The sequence below is a fragment of the Buteo buteo genome, chromosome 16 (assembly GCF_964188355.1).
Source record: "Buteo buteo chromosome 16, bButBut1.hap1.1, whole genome shotgun sequence".
Lineage (NCBI taxonomy): Eukaryota > Metazoa > Chordata > Aves > Accipitriformes > Accipitridae > Buteo > Buteo buteo.
In genome coordinates, this window is record NC_134186.1 from 2,599,918 (window position 1) to 2,615,736 (window position 15,819).

A 15,819-nucleotide genomic window follows, 5' to 3' on the forward strand; every position below is an offset into this window, starting at 1 on the left:
CTCTCATGCGGATATTAGCTTAGTGGTGTCTCTGCTGCTGCTCACGTTGGGTACACGCTAACAGCTGAGCAGAGCAGGATGAGTCAGTACAATGACAGCCCTTGCTCTCTGTCTCCTAAACCATCATTACACCATTTTGAGTCAGCGGTTCTCTTTGCTGGAAAATAGTGAGAAATCCATCTCAAAACAGGAATAGAAGAGACTTTTTGAACAAGATTCTTGCAAGGTTTTTAACACCAAAATTGGTATTGGGCAATGGGGAAGTACAAATAAAGCAAAGAGGTTTTCATCCTGTGGCCCCACATAGCTCTTGTTTGCCTTTATTTTCTCTTGTGACTTTTTGTAAATTCCAATGGTTTCTGAGTCCTGAGACACCTAATTGAATTAGTTGCTTCAAATATAAATAGATGCAGAAATGTGTAACATTAGAAACATTCTGTTCTGCAGAATGACTTCAACTTTGAGGTGAAATAGTAGATACAAATGTCTGGCAGAAGATTTAAGTAGAATTGTATCGGTATAAAATACAGAAAAGCAGATAAGAATTCTCAGGCCTGAGAAGAAGCTGCCATACCTCAAAGAAAACAAGTTATTTTTATAAATCTAAATTTTAGCCAGTTTAATTCTAGACAATACAGGCTTGTTTTAACATTTATCTTACCTTTATTTTCAGTTAAGTATCAGTAAAGAGTCTCTCAAATGTGAATCTCTCTGCAGAAAGACTTCAGAGTTCAAGAACTCCCTCTGGCTCGTATTAAGAAGATAATGAAACTAGATGAAGATGTGAAGGTACCCTCATGGGTTTTTCTCTTAAGTATTTATGATCCTTTTGGTGGATATTGTAGCTATAATTCCTTGTAATTCATTACTTCTTATTATCATTATTTAATATTGTTATTTTTAAAGCACATTTTAACAGTTGCCTTGAATGCAATATTAGCTGGCCTTCTATAATTAAATTGAGCTGGGAAAGCAAAATCATTTGGGATCTTTGCTGAAGACTTTTGCAGTTTTCCTTTCTTCTGGTAAATACCAGTCTACTGTATAATTCTGGGTATTTCCTGTTTTTTCTAGTGCTTAACTGTCTTCTCTCATGTTTCCTCCTTGTTTCTTTCGACTCTTCCTTTCACAAAGCTATAGACTGTTTAGTATGATGAGTGACATCACTTAAATGTGTGCTATGCTGTTTCAAGTTTTATGGAAAAAATTAAGTAATAATTTAGGTAAATAACACAGGTTTGATACTGGTATTTGAGCTGAACCCTTGATGTATGACTGATGACGATAACACATGAATTGACTGATGAAAACTTACTGACATAAAAGGAAGGAGAAAGGAATCACCTGCAGGCTTTGACTCTTGCGCTGCTCCAGTCCTCCCTGGTTTTTAAGTTGGAAAACTGTCAGACACTTAACTCTTAAGAGAAAAAAGAATGGTTTGCACTTCTTCTTTTTTTTTTCTCAATGTGACACCATCCTTCTGTTAGGACAACCTTTAACATTTAAATGACATCCTGAAAAAGGTGTGTGTTGTCTTGCTATACAAGGGGGCTATTCATTCAGCCTGGAAAGGGAATGAACCTAGGCTTCTGAGGTCGCAGTTCAGTGTCTGAACCGAATGAGTGCCAGATTTTTGAGGATGAAGGCGAAGATGAGTTTTTAGGGCAGGGTGGCGGGGGAAGTCTCTGGCCTGCCTGGAACATTATTTAACAAGAAGGCTGTACTGGGGAGTAAGCATTAATGCCAAGCCAGCTAATAATGAAACTGCTTAATTTGAGTAAAACTTGAGCTAGGTACTTTTTAAGGGAAAGGAATTTGGTGGGGCAGAGTCTTTACTCAGGCCTCCAAGCCTCCTTTGCAATTTCAGCATTCATTTCAAATTATATAAATGTTATAACTATAAAGTAAGGGCCAGGTTTTAAAATGAGCCCTCAACCTGTCCTCTTCAGTTTCCAAATCTTTTATGCACATGCCAAGGTACTGCCAGGAGAAGCTGCTCTTGGTGAATGTGCCCTGATGCCTTTTACTGGCCTACCGTAATACAGCGCAATGTGGAGTTGACATCCAACTAGTCATAGAGGAAACAGACTTTCAAGACAAATCTGAGATGCCAAAAACTTCTAACACTGCGTTTAACTCTAGGCTGGTAGCTCTCTGGACTCTGGTCAGAGCCAGAGACATTCTGATGTGGAAATTCCCCAAATTTCACTGTTAAACAGTGCAACCATTCGACTAACAAAAATACATAATACAGATACTCTGACTACCACTTTACAGCATTAGAGTACTAATGGTAAACTTCTAAAAAAATTTGTAAAAATTTGTAAATTTAATTGCAGATGATTAGTGCAGAAGCTCCCGTGTTGTTCGCCAAGGCAGCTCAGATATTCATAACGGAATTGACTTTGCGAGCATGGATACACACAGAAGATAACAAGCGGAGGACTCTGCAGGTGAGAGAGCTGCTGCTGCCTAGCCTTCAACTGCTTTGTAAACCTGTTTCCAACTCTTTGTTTCCATAACATGAGGCATGTTTTGTAGACAGTAAATTTAGTACCTGTGTTTATCACTACAAACCTGTGCACAAAGCACAGTGCCTAGTGTAACTGTGCAACTGAAATGCTTTTTTCTTAATTTGCTTTCAAAAAAAAAAAAAAACCCCAACAACAACAAGAACCAACAAAAACACCAAAGCTGCAGCTGTCAGCTAATTGTGACCTGCTCTAACAACTCAGGATAGCTGTAGCTGTTGAACTCCCAGCTGATTTGTTTTTCGGTAGTAGTTCTAAGGTAAGCTTGTAAATGTTAGTTTGTATTGATAAATATGTAGAGATGAAAACAAAAGTACCCTCCTCCCTCCTCCAGAACAGATCACTGATTCTTCTGGATTGCAAGGACCTCAATGATAATAATTTTTCAGTGGTTCAAGAGTAAACTGTAACTCTTTAGGGTCTTTTTAGGGCAGGGGGAAGCGGGGAAAGGCATTCACTTTTAGTCTTACACGTTGACCAGAACTACTTGAAACTATAATAACCATCAGTTCAGGCCCTCAGATCAGAGGTTGAGAGATTGTGATATTTAGGGCCCAGTCAGCTCTCCTGTACCCTGGCACAAAGATTGCTGTAGTGGCAGGGAGGCATGTCTGATTTAGGTCCAAAGCTGTCCTATTGAATAGGCATTCAGCCACTCAATCTCCGCTAAATTGGGCTAACGCTACTTGCTTAACGCAGGTTTTAATGCAGTTACTGTGGCAAGGATGTATTTGATATACATTCCACGAACAAGATGTTTCATAAGTACAAGTGCTGACTCAGGCATGTCCTGTTAACAGTTTTCAAGCTTGGATGGATCCGTTTATTTCAGATTCATACTTAAATCCTGATCCTAATGTATAAGACCTTGAATTGACTCAGGTTTTAATTCTGACTGCCTTGCCTTCCACAGCAGCTGCTATCCTGGAACAGCTGCTCTCCGCATGGACAGTGCAGCTGGAGAAATGCAGTCTCTGCTTAGCAAGTATTTGGGAAGAAAATTTCAAGTGGAGAGGTCTGAGTTATGGAAGTCTATTCCTGAGGAAATTGGACTGAACCCAGTCCTCAGCATGGAGAATGAAATATGAGATACATCTGTTCAGTAAAAGTTTTCTTCCTGGTGAAGATACTTCTATAATATATGCTGCCTGCAGAACAAAAGAAATGTCTCTTATGCTTTCTAGTGATCATTGTTTGGCAATTTAAATGCCAAGACAGCATAAGGTTTAGAAATGTCAACTAGCCTGAAATGAGACGATTGATAGTCTTTAAAATTTTACCTACTCATTAGGCAGCATAGGTATCTTTGTCTCAAATCTTGTTCATATATATGCTTTACAAATTTATCTTCAGCTAATGAGAATGAGACTTTTAATAGCTTCTTGAATTAGCCTTGCTTTTTAAGATGGCTTGCAAGAATTTTAAAATGACAGAGTACTTTTTTTTTTTTTTTTTTTTTTAAAGAAATGCAGCTTTTTTTATCTTGGGGGTTGTTTCAGATCTTAAGCAAATACATTTACGTGATGACTTACTGCTGGGTAACTCTTTTTTTCAAGTCTTTAATGCTTTGACCTAATGCTATTCTTTGGATTTCTTTTTCAGGCAAGGTATAAAAGTAAAGTTATAAGCCGTTTTGAGAAGATACTTACCTTGCCAGTTTTCGCAGAAGCTCGTTGGCTCTTGCACATCCTTTTTCTGATACGTGTTTGGCCAGTTTGCTGAGAATATGTTTTAATCTTCATGCTTTCTTTTAACCATTTTGCCCTTCCACATGCTGAAGCTTGTTCTCTCAGCATCTCTTGGGATTCCCCTGCCCTGAATAAGATCCTGTGATACTTTATTTTTATTTTTTTTTTTTTTCCCATCCCCACCTCACAGATTCTGCATATATTACTACTAATACATGGAGCAGTAATCCTGGTCTTTCTGCAAAGCTTCTTTTCAGATATCTTTGGGATTTTAAAATTTTTTTTTTAGAAGAATTCCCCTTTTTTTAATGTGCTAAAAGGCTTATGGTGGTTGTCATGAGTCCTCTGTAGTGAATTACAGCAGTACCATTGTGGAGAGCCTGATTAGGCTTGGTGGGTGAGTAGATAACTGTAAAAGCCTGAGTTTGATAAGCACCTTCTTATTGCACATCTTGGAGTCCTGACTCAGCATGAGACAATGTTGTTGGTGCTGAAACAGAAGTTCTCGCCACCTGGCTTGACCACTTGGGATCTGGAGAAGACATTCTCACTTGACTCAGTTAAAAAGCTCTAACTTTATCCAGTGACAAAACAGACTTTTAAAGCTGAAGAAAGGCTTTCTCTTTTTGTTGTTACAGAGGAATGACATTGCCATGGCAATTACGAAGTTTGATCAATTTGACTTTCTTATCGATATTGTTCCAAGAGATGAACTGAAGCCTCCAAAGCGGCAGGTGAGACATAAAAGTGATTCCCTTATTGTCTGTCCTTTCCTTGGTGTGATTTCAGTCTCTAATTAAGAGACAGTTGATAAAGCAATACAGAATCAGATTTACACATGAGGTTTGTGCCTCTCTTTTACATGTTTATTTACAGTACTTTTCAGGTCCCTAAATTTTTTATTTTTTTTTAATGGGAATAGAGCTTGAGTGGAGATTTACAGAAGTCTGACTTGGGGATTTACTTAAGTGATAAAAACTACTAAATAGCTCTGCTACCAAATGTTGCCAATGTTAAATTTTTAACTTTAACAAGTGTGCTGAGTTTGCATCCTTTGACTTGTAAAGGGAGAAACAGGCTTCTTTGCTTGGAAGTACCACCTCCTGCACCCTTTGGGGCAGTCATTGCTACTGTAAACATCCTTGACTGGAAGCTGTAAGGTGTTAGAAGGAGCTTTCAGTCGGATGTTTACAGCAGCAGGCTGCTGCGGTCATCTGAGCACAAGATCTTCGAAACTTAACAGGCTTGTGTTTTACAAAGCACTTGTTTCCCTCCATGTTTGAGATGGTGCTGAAAATGCAATGAGGTGAGGTTGAAGCTCAATTTTGCTGCTTCAAATCCACAAAGAAACAGATCCAGCTCCAGGTAGATTAATTTATCTCCTTCACTTAAAAGCTTGGTGTTTTGCTGCTAAAAGTTCACCAGCTCAGTAATTGCTCATCTCTCTTTGTTACAAGTTCCTGGTAGATAAATGGCTGAGTCATCAGTACAGCTCTTCTAGGGAACAGCTCTGCACCATGTTCAGCAACTCCTAGAATCGTTGCCCAGAACTCAACTGGAGCAATTTCTTCTGAACAGTAAATTAAAAAAAATGTTATAGTAATTTACAATAATTCCTTCAACTGCTTTTCTGATACTTTGGAAGGTCTGCAGTGTGTTAGCCTTTGAAAAAATCCGAGGTGGTCCTTAAAGCAGCTTCTCTAGTGAGTGCTACTGGAGAGGCCGGCATACTGTAAAACATCTTTCTGGCAAGTGTTTTACTTGGAAGGTTTTCTTTGACATGTTTTTTTGTATTCCAATATAAACCCTGGAGAACATGCAAAAAGGTACCTGCTCCGAGTGTAGAGACCAGTGGTTCCATTGTGGACCTGGATTTTGGAGGTTGCTATTTTACTTTTGGTCTTGAAGTCCTCATGGTGCTACTGAAGTGATGGCCAAAGGGAGGAAATACATGCTTCATCCTTTGTGATGATGTCGTGAGGTGAGTTTAACCTCACATTCTGATTTCCAGAAGCAGCATGACTTTCTAGTAAATGAGGAAAATACCTTTCTGTGTCACAATATGTGCAGGAGAGTCCATCCTGCTGCTGCAGTCAGCTATGGTTAAAATTAGCAGCATCCCAAGGCTTCATTACAGGTGTGCTGGGAACTCTATTCTGTACACATGGTGAGCTTCACATGTGGGAGTGTGGCACAGCTCCTTCCATTCCTTCACTGAATTCCGTGCTTTATCCCTGCAGCAGTGCAGCAGAGATGATTTATCCAAAGATCATTAGCTCAGTATTAAATGAAAAGACAAAGCAGCAGCCTGCACAGCTGCTCTCGATGCTCTGCTTAACTAGTGGGGAAGAAAACCCACGTTTCAGTTTGTTCAGCTTGATAAGCTGAAATGAGTTGGCTGCAGCCTGAAGTAACACAAGTTAATTCTGGCATTGCAAATTCAGTTCTTTTTCTTTTAGGTGTCTCATTCAGTTATGCTACTTTGTAGTGCTATTTTTAGAAATACTCATGTTTGGGAGGGAGAACATTGCCCATATCTCTTCCTTGCTGGAGCCTTTTGATTCACATCAGAATGTTCTGATTACAGAACATTCAAGTTCTTTAATCAAATGAATGCCTGAAGGATTTTAATAGTGTGTTACATGCGTATAGGTTGCTAGGTTAATGCGTCTTGATGATAGATCACACCAGAGCTGTGTCTTTTGGGTTGCACAGCATCAGCAGTGAAACCCTGTAGGTTTTTTGGTTTGAAATAGGCTTTAGAGATCTGTCTCTTGCTGCTACATCCCCTGCCTGTGAACACTGCTGAATCACTAGAAATACTTCTTATGGCAAGATAAGTTTAATGGAGAAATAGCTGCCCGATAAGAACGTAGGTTAGGACTTTGCAGTGGAAAATACTCCTTTGATTCAACAGTGTTGAAAAGTGGCTGCCTGTAGGCTGACAGCCTGCACTTTTTGGCTGGGGGTACAATCTGTATTTTATCTCTACCACGGAAAAGACTGTTTGACAAGTTAGTGTTGGTTACGTGGAAGAGCTGGGAAGGAAACCATGACTGTTATGTTGCTCTGGTAACTAAAGCTATGGCTTGAAAATAAAAGATGGCAAATGATGTGATATAACCTAGTTCAAGCAGATTTGGATTTAAAGCCATTTTTGCCTGTAGCAAATGCAACTTAACCTGGAATAGATATTTACAGAAGTACTCAGTTGCCTTAATTGTTTCAGGATTAAGCTAGGAATTGAGGATTGGAGCGCTCTAGAAATAACATAGCTAAGGACTGGGCTTCACAGAACAGCCGCAGCTCTTCTATGCATGCAGTTTTATGGTTAGCGTGAGACATGCCCTGTTGAATATATATTTTAAATTTATATTAATCCCTCCCCCAAAGGATTTGATGAAGCAAGTAGCAATAATCAGTGAACTACCGTATGTAGGAAGTATTGTAAGTGTTTGATTGCAGTGGTTTGCAGTACCATGCAATAGTGCCATTGTTTACTCTAAGAGCCAGGCTTAGAAGTTGCTTCTTGATTACAGCCAACTGTGAACAGCTTAATCTTTGGGGGCTAACTTTCTGGTAGGCTACTGAGAAACCTCCCAATAGTGGGTCTTTTCTTTAGTTGCTGTCCCTCTGAGAGACTAGCATCTAAGCAAACGGGCTCTTTTACTCAAGCCTGATGCCCATCTAGACAACATACATTGTTCTTGTTTAATGTGAATTTTTCTTTTCCTGTCCAGCTGGATATACTGAAGGTAATCCATGAGCAAGCTTCATTTAATGCAGGGGAGTCAAGCAGACTTGTGTAAGTGGGAATCCACCATGTTGTAGCACGTGTAAACATCCTACACTCTCAGCTGTGAACTCGAGGTGGCTGGGAGAGGATTGTTTACGCCTTCTGCCATGGAGTGAACGTCTGGCGAGCTGCATCTTCCGTAAGGTGCAAGATCCGACTGCTCCTCTGGGGAGCTTAAGAATTTTGATTCTTGAGTGTTAACAGCTTGCCACTTAACATAATCTCTGAAAATCTACTTCTTTGCCTAAAATATCGTTAATCATAAGGGGCTTTTCTCTCCTAAAGACATGCTTAGATAAAACAAAACAGCAGTATTACAGGCTGTGCTTCTGACAGTGAGCTAGAGCAGAGCCTTTTTCTTCACACTGTTGAGATATTCCTGCTACCAGCAGAATCAGGATGTTAAGCCACAGTACAAGATGAAATTGTTATCATTCTGGAAAAGCTGGATTTAAATAAATAAATAAAGGCACGACAGTATACTTCAAGTCCATGACTTTTATTCCCAGGGGTTTAACATCGGAGCTAGATTAAGATTTGTGTTGGGCACATAGGCTAAGAGGAAGGTTTTGTTGACAGATGAGGCTTTGTAAGTCTTCCTGGTGCATTTGCAATTCATCCTATGTTAAGATAACAGGCGATGATGGAATTTACTAATGAGGAGTTGCGTGGATTTCAACTATGGTAATTTTACTCATTTGCTTCTCATAATGAAACTGGTGACTACATTATTATACATAGGGTATTGGAAATGGTTTTGATTTCCATATAGCTGAATAAATGAGGAAACCTGGTTTGATTTATCATTTCAGATTTACTTAGTTAAACTGTTACAAACGAGGTATTAAAGATACTTTCCCATAGAGCGTGCTTACGGGGGGGATGTTTCAGCTCGGGGCGGGTTGTTGGAAGTCAATCTGTTCCCTCCCCATTTACCTGTCTTTTACCTGTGCTGCAGGAAGAGGTGCGTCAGGCTGTGACCCCGGCTGAGCCTGTACAGTATTACTTCACCCTTGCTCAGCAGCCTGCTGCAGTGCAGGTTCAGGGACAACAGCAAGGACAGCAGACCACCACATCTACAACTACTATCCAGCCAGGACAGATCATCATCGCCCAGCCTCAGCAAGGGCAGGTGAGCGATGAGCAGCGTTCAGGGGCTTTGCAGTTCAGTGGGGCCAGTTGAAACCCTCAACTCGCGCATGTGTAATGTGTTGCAGTATCCTGTCCTCACTGCTCAGAACAGTCAATAACAATAATAGAAATGCGTTTTCTGGTCAAGATCAGGTGTTCAGATACCTTGGTAATGAGAGTCAGCTAGGTTCTGGGTTCCCCTCGTGGTGATTTAAGCATCAACAAGTAACAGTGGGTCTAGGAAGCAGTCTGTCTATTACAATCTTTGTATCTTGTGGCTGTTTGACCAGTGTTCAGTCCTTGCTTGGTCCTTATCCCTGTTCTGTATGCAGAGCACCCCCGTGACGATGCAGGTTGGAGAAGGGCAGCAAGTACAGATAGTGCAGGCCCAGCCTCAAGGGCAGACCCAGCAGGCTCAGAGTGGAACTGGGCAGACCATGCAAGTCATGCAGCAGATCATCACCAATACAGGAGAAATCCAGCAAATACCGGTAAGACTTTACCAGTAGAAATGTTTAACAGTCTTGTGAGCAAACTGTCTGCTGGTGTTCTGGCATGAGACTGTATTATGTATGCTTTTTTAACTGTAAGAGGAAGATTGGATTGAGTGGTGTGTTTCCTGCACTTAGAGAGGAAAACTAACCAGATGTGACATGAAGGAGGAAATGAATCTAACCCATATAGTGTAGACTCATTGCCCACCCCCAACACTTTCCCCTGATTGAAGTAGTTACGATTAGGAAGCAATAAATAAAATATTTCCTGGATAAACCCTAGTTCTTTACTACAGCATGGTTTCAATAAAGCATAATTAACTTCTTTTGCCTTTACTTGGTTCTGCCTCTGCGATCTGAAGTCATGACCTGGCAGACTGAGTGGGAAAGGTGCCATCTGTGAGTTTATTAATAAACTTTTATGTTACAAGAAATATTTCTACAAAATACTTTGAGCTGGTTAGAGGAATGGCTTTGCAGAACCAGAATTTATCTCCTCACTTTCACATCAATATAGACCTGCTGTGGCCTCAAGAATGGGATTTTGAGTACCCAGCATCAGCAGTAATATTCTGGCACGTGTCCTAGGTAAATACGTGGGTCAAAAAAATGTCACCTCTTTCCCCCTTCTCTGTAACTTCTAATTACAACAAAGCTGGGTCTTTTGGTTCCCATCTGGAAAATTTCACACCTCTTAAAGAACAAAAAAAATCTGTCCAGTTGTGTGTACTTAACCAGCAATCCAAAGGTCAGACCAAGTGACTAAGGCAAGCATTTCACTTTGTCTTTGATTTCTGTTATTAAGAAGTGTACCCACAGCTGTGGCAAAACTGATCTTTCACACAAGTTTTGCTTTTCAAGATTTGCTAAGCTTCCTTCTGTACGTCTGGCAAATGTTTGTGCTTTGACATAGCGTCTTGAAAAAGGTTTAGATTGTGGGTGTTGCCAGATTTTTCCAATTCACTTCCAAATTCTTTTCGTCTCTTAACTCTTCAGCTGATTCCTACTGCTTGGCTTAAGGTGTTGGTCAGAAAAGAAGTGAATTGCTTGCCAAACAGAGTGTTTTACTACAAGCAACCTTTTTTCTTCTCTGCATTCCCCACCACCTTTCTTTTACCTTCTTTTTTTTTCCCCCCCCCCTCTTCCTTTCCTTGTGAAAGTCTCTCCAAGATACTTGTTCTTCAAAGCATTTTGGAAGGAGATCTCTGCCTCTAGCCTCAGTGAATCCGTTACAACAGTACTGAATGTTGCAGCATCCTCCTTCGGTTCAGCAATAAAAGAACAGTTCAGACTTGTTTTCCAATTGTCTCCAGTGAATGCTGTAACTCCCTACAAGAAAGGGGCTTGGAGATCTGCTAGGAGAAAGACTTCTTCATAAAGTAGCTGTTAGGGGCCATAACTTTCTGCAGAAAGTACTGTTCTCCACAGAGGTGGATCCTGTTGAAAGTGGCCCAGTGTTTTAGGAGTGTGAGTCTGGAGGCTTTTTAATTAGCGTCTAGTTTGGGCCAAGCATATGCTTCTACTTTCCTCTTGCCTGGGAGCATCTAAGACCAAGTAGCTGTGACTGGTCCTCAGAAGCTTCTTACGCTGCAGACGTAAGACAGAAACTGCCAAGTGCCGGAGTGTGGTATCTTCTGTCTTTGGGAGCACTTAGGTCTCTAACAATTGTAAGACTGCAAAACGGAGCACCTTAGGAGCAGCGTTTTAATGAAGCAATCACAATTCGCGCTTCTCTATCTAGTAGAGATACTGTTTTGACCGTAATTAAGAGGATTTTGACTGTAATTAAGAGAATTCTTAATCACAGCATGTTGAAGAATCACAGTTCGTGCTGAAGGGAAGCATCTTTCCCCTTGCTCACTTCCAGCAAGTGAAGTAAAATAGAACATGGAGCCATGCACTTGCTGCAAGAGGTTTTTAGTGCCCTAACCTGGAAAGCAGTTTTTGTTTGGTTTCACAGAATTACGGTCCTTTATCTCTTAAGGGCTGCTGTCCATTCTGCTCTCTTTCTGCTGCGCTTTCTTGCTTTTCCATTGAGTTTCCTTTTTCTCTTGATGCAGTTAGTGCTGTCTTCTGATAGTTCTTTTTCACTCTGGTATCTGTTAGGGCTCAGCAAAGAATCTTTCATAACGCAAATATGACAGTTTGAAACACTCTCATAAAACTGGTAGTGCCTGTGGCGATTACAGGAGTGTTGAGATAATCTTACTGATGTTCTCCACTGGTTTTCCTTGTGCCTCTGATACTGTGTACGCTTCTCTACTGCCATTTACCATTTACTCTAGGACCACAGGTTGCCTGTGGAAAGGTGACTTTTATTTTTTATAAACAGAGAAAAACTGGAAGGAAGTGTATACATCAATAAAATGGTAATAGCTTGTTTGTCCACATTAATTTTGTGTTAAATTTAATCTGTGTCCTAGCTAGACGTCATTGGGCAGGTTCTTTGGAGCTTACTCTCATTTCTGGAAGAATGCTCTTTCTAAATCGCTTTCACCCAGTTAGTAGTGTAGTTAAAATCTAAGCAGGAAGCCCCCCAGTGTGGAAAATATGATCTGCCGGCAGATCTCAGTGCAGAACAAATTCTTTATTGAAATGTTTATGCTCATGGGGAGTTTATTTGCTCTTGAAATAATATTGGCGCTTTTAGACACAGCTGGTGAAGTCAGTGGCGTTTGTGTAAATGCCAAGACTGTGTTCTAGGCACTTGAACCTTTGTCAGTGAGCAGTTTCTCAAGTATTTTGTATGTCCTTCTTTCCCCTTTGTAAAAAGAAGAAAACTCAAAACATTTTTTGTATGTAATTAACCTTAAGATTGTGCATCTAAGTGTTTTAAAGTTAAATAACACAAAATGAAAAATTCAACAGTAGTATCAATCATTCTGTGACCTTTTTATTGCTTCTCAGATGTGTATTAGCTGTTTATATCACAGGTTACCATGATGACATTGTCTTCATATCCCATACCCCCAAGCATGTAACCTTGCAAGATCAGGGTTGTAGGAAGTAAATTTGTGTTGGAATGTTATATACGAAGTATTGACACAGAAAACATCGGCCTTTGCCAGGTCGGAGTTGACATATATTGGCAGAGAGTTGCATTAAGAGCTTCCAAATATATCCCTGGGTTTTGTCATCTCTGCTGTCTTTATTTATGTGAAAATTTCCCATATATTCTTTAATATTTTTTTGGCAGGATATAATAGGAGTGTCATTATGTGCGGCTAGCTCATAACAATTTTCTTTACATGAAATGATACATCAAAGTAGTAACTCAATTCTCGTAACCAAAACGAAAAATAAGTGTTCTCAAAGCTCTCTGAAATTTAGCGATTAATATGCTTTAGCTACTAACTGACCACTCCCATTCTGGAGAAGGAACAAATGTTGTGCTTCCTCGGGGTTTTACTTCAAAAACCTGCAGGAGTTCCGTGGACTTCGTTCTTGCTTTGGCAGGGTCTGTGGTAGTTACTCATCTAAACTGTTAATCAGCTGAAGCTTCCCAGTGTCATCTATTACTCAGGCTTCTGTTGTGGAAACAAGAAGGCAAGTTTGTGTGTTTCAGGTTACACAGTTATCTGTTTAATTTTCTTTCCCTGCCCCCTCCGCTTGTCTCCAGGTTCAGTTGAATGCTGGCCAGCTGCAGTATATCCGCTTAGCCCAACCTGTGTCAGGCACCCAGGTAGTCCAGGGGCAGATCCAGACGCTTGCAACCAATGCACAGCAGGTATGCACTATAACAGCAGGGCTGACATTAACTGGTAAAGTGTTGTTCCCTAGCTCCTGAAACTGCAAATTCCAGTCGAATTTACCAACTCTTGAGCTAGGATTCCTGCATTTCTTTTCTTCTTGTTGCTTTCATCAGAATAATAAAGCAAGGAGCATAGCGGAAGCCTCCTTTACCTATACGTGGAAGGTGCATGCATATATGTACGTGTGTGTGTCTCACTGTATAAAGCTCATGCTGCTTCTGAGCTGATTGCAGGTAAAACTTCAGTTCATCAACCTTCTCTTTACTTCTGCTCCTTCTGGCTGGGTGAGGGAGGAGCAGCCGTGCAACCTCTCAGGAAAGCTATTGCAGAGGTGAAACATCAAGACCAGCGTTGCTGCCAGCAGGTTGTCTCATGTTCTTGTTGAGACTGGTCGCGAAGGGATTCTTCTCTGCCTTCAGAGGATAGGAAGGCTGCTGCTTTTCTGTGATCCTGGAGGCCGCGTTCTCCTCGTGAAAGTCGGAGAGGACATGCTTGTGTTTGGTTTGGAATGACTGAATCCCATGTCCTTTGTTCTTGACTTGCGGTTAGCACCAGCATGACTGCGGGCTGGCGGCATAAGCTGTATCTTACCACGTGGTGGGGTAATGAAGTTTGAAAGAGTCTAAAAGCTCTTGAAAGGCAGCAGCAGAATATTGTTAGTGGGGTTCTGACCCTCTCCGAAGTGCTGTCAGTGATCATCCTTCTCTTATCCTTGTAGATAACGCAGACAGAAGTCCAGCAAGGACAGCAGCAGTTCAGCCAGTTCACAGATGGACAGGTAGGAGCTTGGAGTTCATTGGTGCTACATCCCTTTGAAGTCAAGGGCTAGAAAGACTGTCCTAAAGTCTGCATGTTCTAGCAAATTGGCTCCTCCCGTTAAAACACTGCTACTGCTAGCAAACCCTAACCAGGAGCAGGATAAGTGGACATTGTGCCAATCTTAATTCAGGTGGATTCTCTGTGTTCTGCTGCCTTTGCTCCAAATTAATGTAGTCCCTTGCACTCTGGGTGGGATCCATTTTAGTCCTAACCAGTTTAGGAATAAAAGTCTTAACATCTAGCTATTGACTGTTGCGTAAGTAGCCTGAACTCAATCTGGGCATCAGAAATTCACAGAATTACTATGTTGTGATTTAGCAGCAAATGTCTAGTGGCAATTTGTCATCTGGGGTTTTGGGGATTTTACTTGAACCTGAGAGTTGCTGTTAAAGCCACCATTAAACCTGTAGGGGTTAATGCACAGCGTTGTGCTTAGAGGGAGCTGATGGTGAGTGTGATGAGAACTGACAGTCGTTTCTTTCCCCTGCTTCTGTCTCTGCCAGCAACTTTATCAGATCCAGCAAGTGACCATGCCTGCAGGCCAGGACATCACCCAGCCCATGTTCATTCAGTCCACCAACCAAACCTCAGACGGCCAAGCCACACAAGTGACAGGGGACTGAACGGGGATGTTGTAGCAAGTCTTTTCTCTACGTGGAAATGAACACGTACCAGCTCGACGTTTGCCATACCAACCTGGTCTGATGAATACATCTGCTTCTGTGTATCTGTACTTGATATTAAGCCTATACTAGGCTGCAATCTCTGGTGCACTATACACCTTCCTCTGGTGGGTATGAGAGAATATCCAACAGACACTGACAAGAATGCAATATTTTTATTTTTATTTTTAGAAATCAAATTTCAATGTATTCAGCTGCTTGTTCAAACCCATAAAACTGAAAGAGAACTAATAGAAGGGAATTTGTAGCATCTCATTGAACAATGTGTAAAACGTTTTTATCTAGTAAAATTATTAAAGGGTACTGCATCTGGTTTGTTGCAAGAGCTTTATTCCTGGTATTCAATTTGTATTTTTTTTCTCTGAATAGAGCTAGATTCAGTCCTCCCATCTCAGTGGTTTATTAGAGGTGTGTGGGGGGAACCTGTGTGTGTGTTAGATTTTCCTCTCCTGCCTTCTTTTTTTGTAAGCCAGAGCATTGGCTATATGCAGCTTCAAGGGCAGGGAGTAGGGGAGGAGTAATTAAAGTGAAAACAAAAAAAACATTCCTTGTATTATGACTGTATTTTCTAAGGGCAAAAGATTCTTTAATTTGTCCTGGCTTATTCCAGAAACACTAATGGAAGTCTGGACAAACCCCAGCCCTGCTGTTAACTGTTGTACTAGCTTCAGTCGATGCATGTAATATAAGCTTCATAAAATGAAATAAATTTCCTTTGTAAGATAATGTGTGTGCTCTCTTTGAGATCCAGTGCCCAGTCTCAACCTGCCAAGCAAACAGCGTCCTGAATCCCTGAAAAAATTATTACACCTGCAGTAGCAAAACTAGCAACGGGGCTTAGGGGTGGCCTGGAGAAGGGGTTGGACAAGTGACATGAGTGGTGGGACTGGAGGGGCTGCGGATGCCTGCCACGCCAAGGGCTCTC

The 15,819-nt window shown here is 41.0% G+C and overlaps 1 protein-coding gene across 6 annotated transcripts in view; it reads left to right on the forward strand.

Annotated features, from left to right (window-relative positions):
- Window positions 1-15,207, forward strand: part of NFYC (nuclear transcription factor Y subunit gamma) — a 37,081-nt gene extending 21,874 nt beyond the window's left edge. For 5 of the 6 annotated variants that reach the window (XM_075047286.1, XM_075047291.1, XM_075047288.1 and 2 more), the window contains 8 exons: window positions 718-789; window positions 2,340-2,453; window positions 4,858-4,953; window positions 8,974-9,147; window positions 9,479-9,637; window positions 13,260-13,367; window positions 14,111-14,170; window positions 14,715-15,207. In XM_075047286.1, coding sequence (XP_074903387.1) covers window positions 718-789; window positions 2,340-2,453; window positions 4,858-4,953; window positions 8,974-9,147; window positions 9,479-9,637; window positions 13,260-13,367; window positions 14,111-14,170; window positions 14,715-14,834 — 903 coding nt within the window. In that variant the 3' untranslated portion in view covers window positions 14,835-15,207. The remainder of the gene's footprint in view (window positions 1-717; window positions 790-2,339; window positions 2,454-4,857; window positions 4,954-8,973; window positions 9,148-9,478; window positions 9,638-13,259; window positions 13,368-14,110; window positions 14,171-14,714) is intronic. The other variant, XM_075047292.1, reaches the window with a different exon arrangement.
- Window positions 15,208-15,819: the final 612 nt, after the last annotated feature.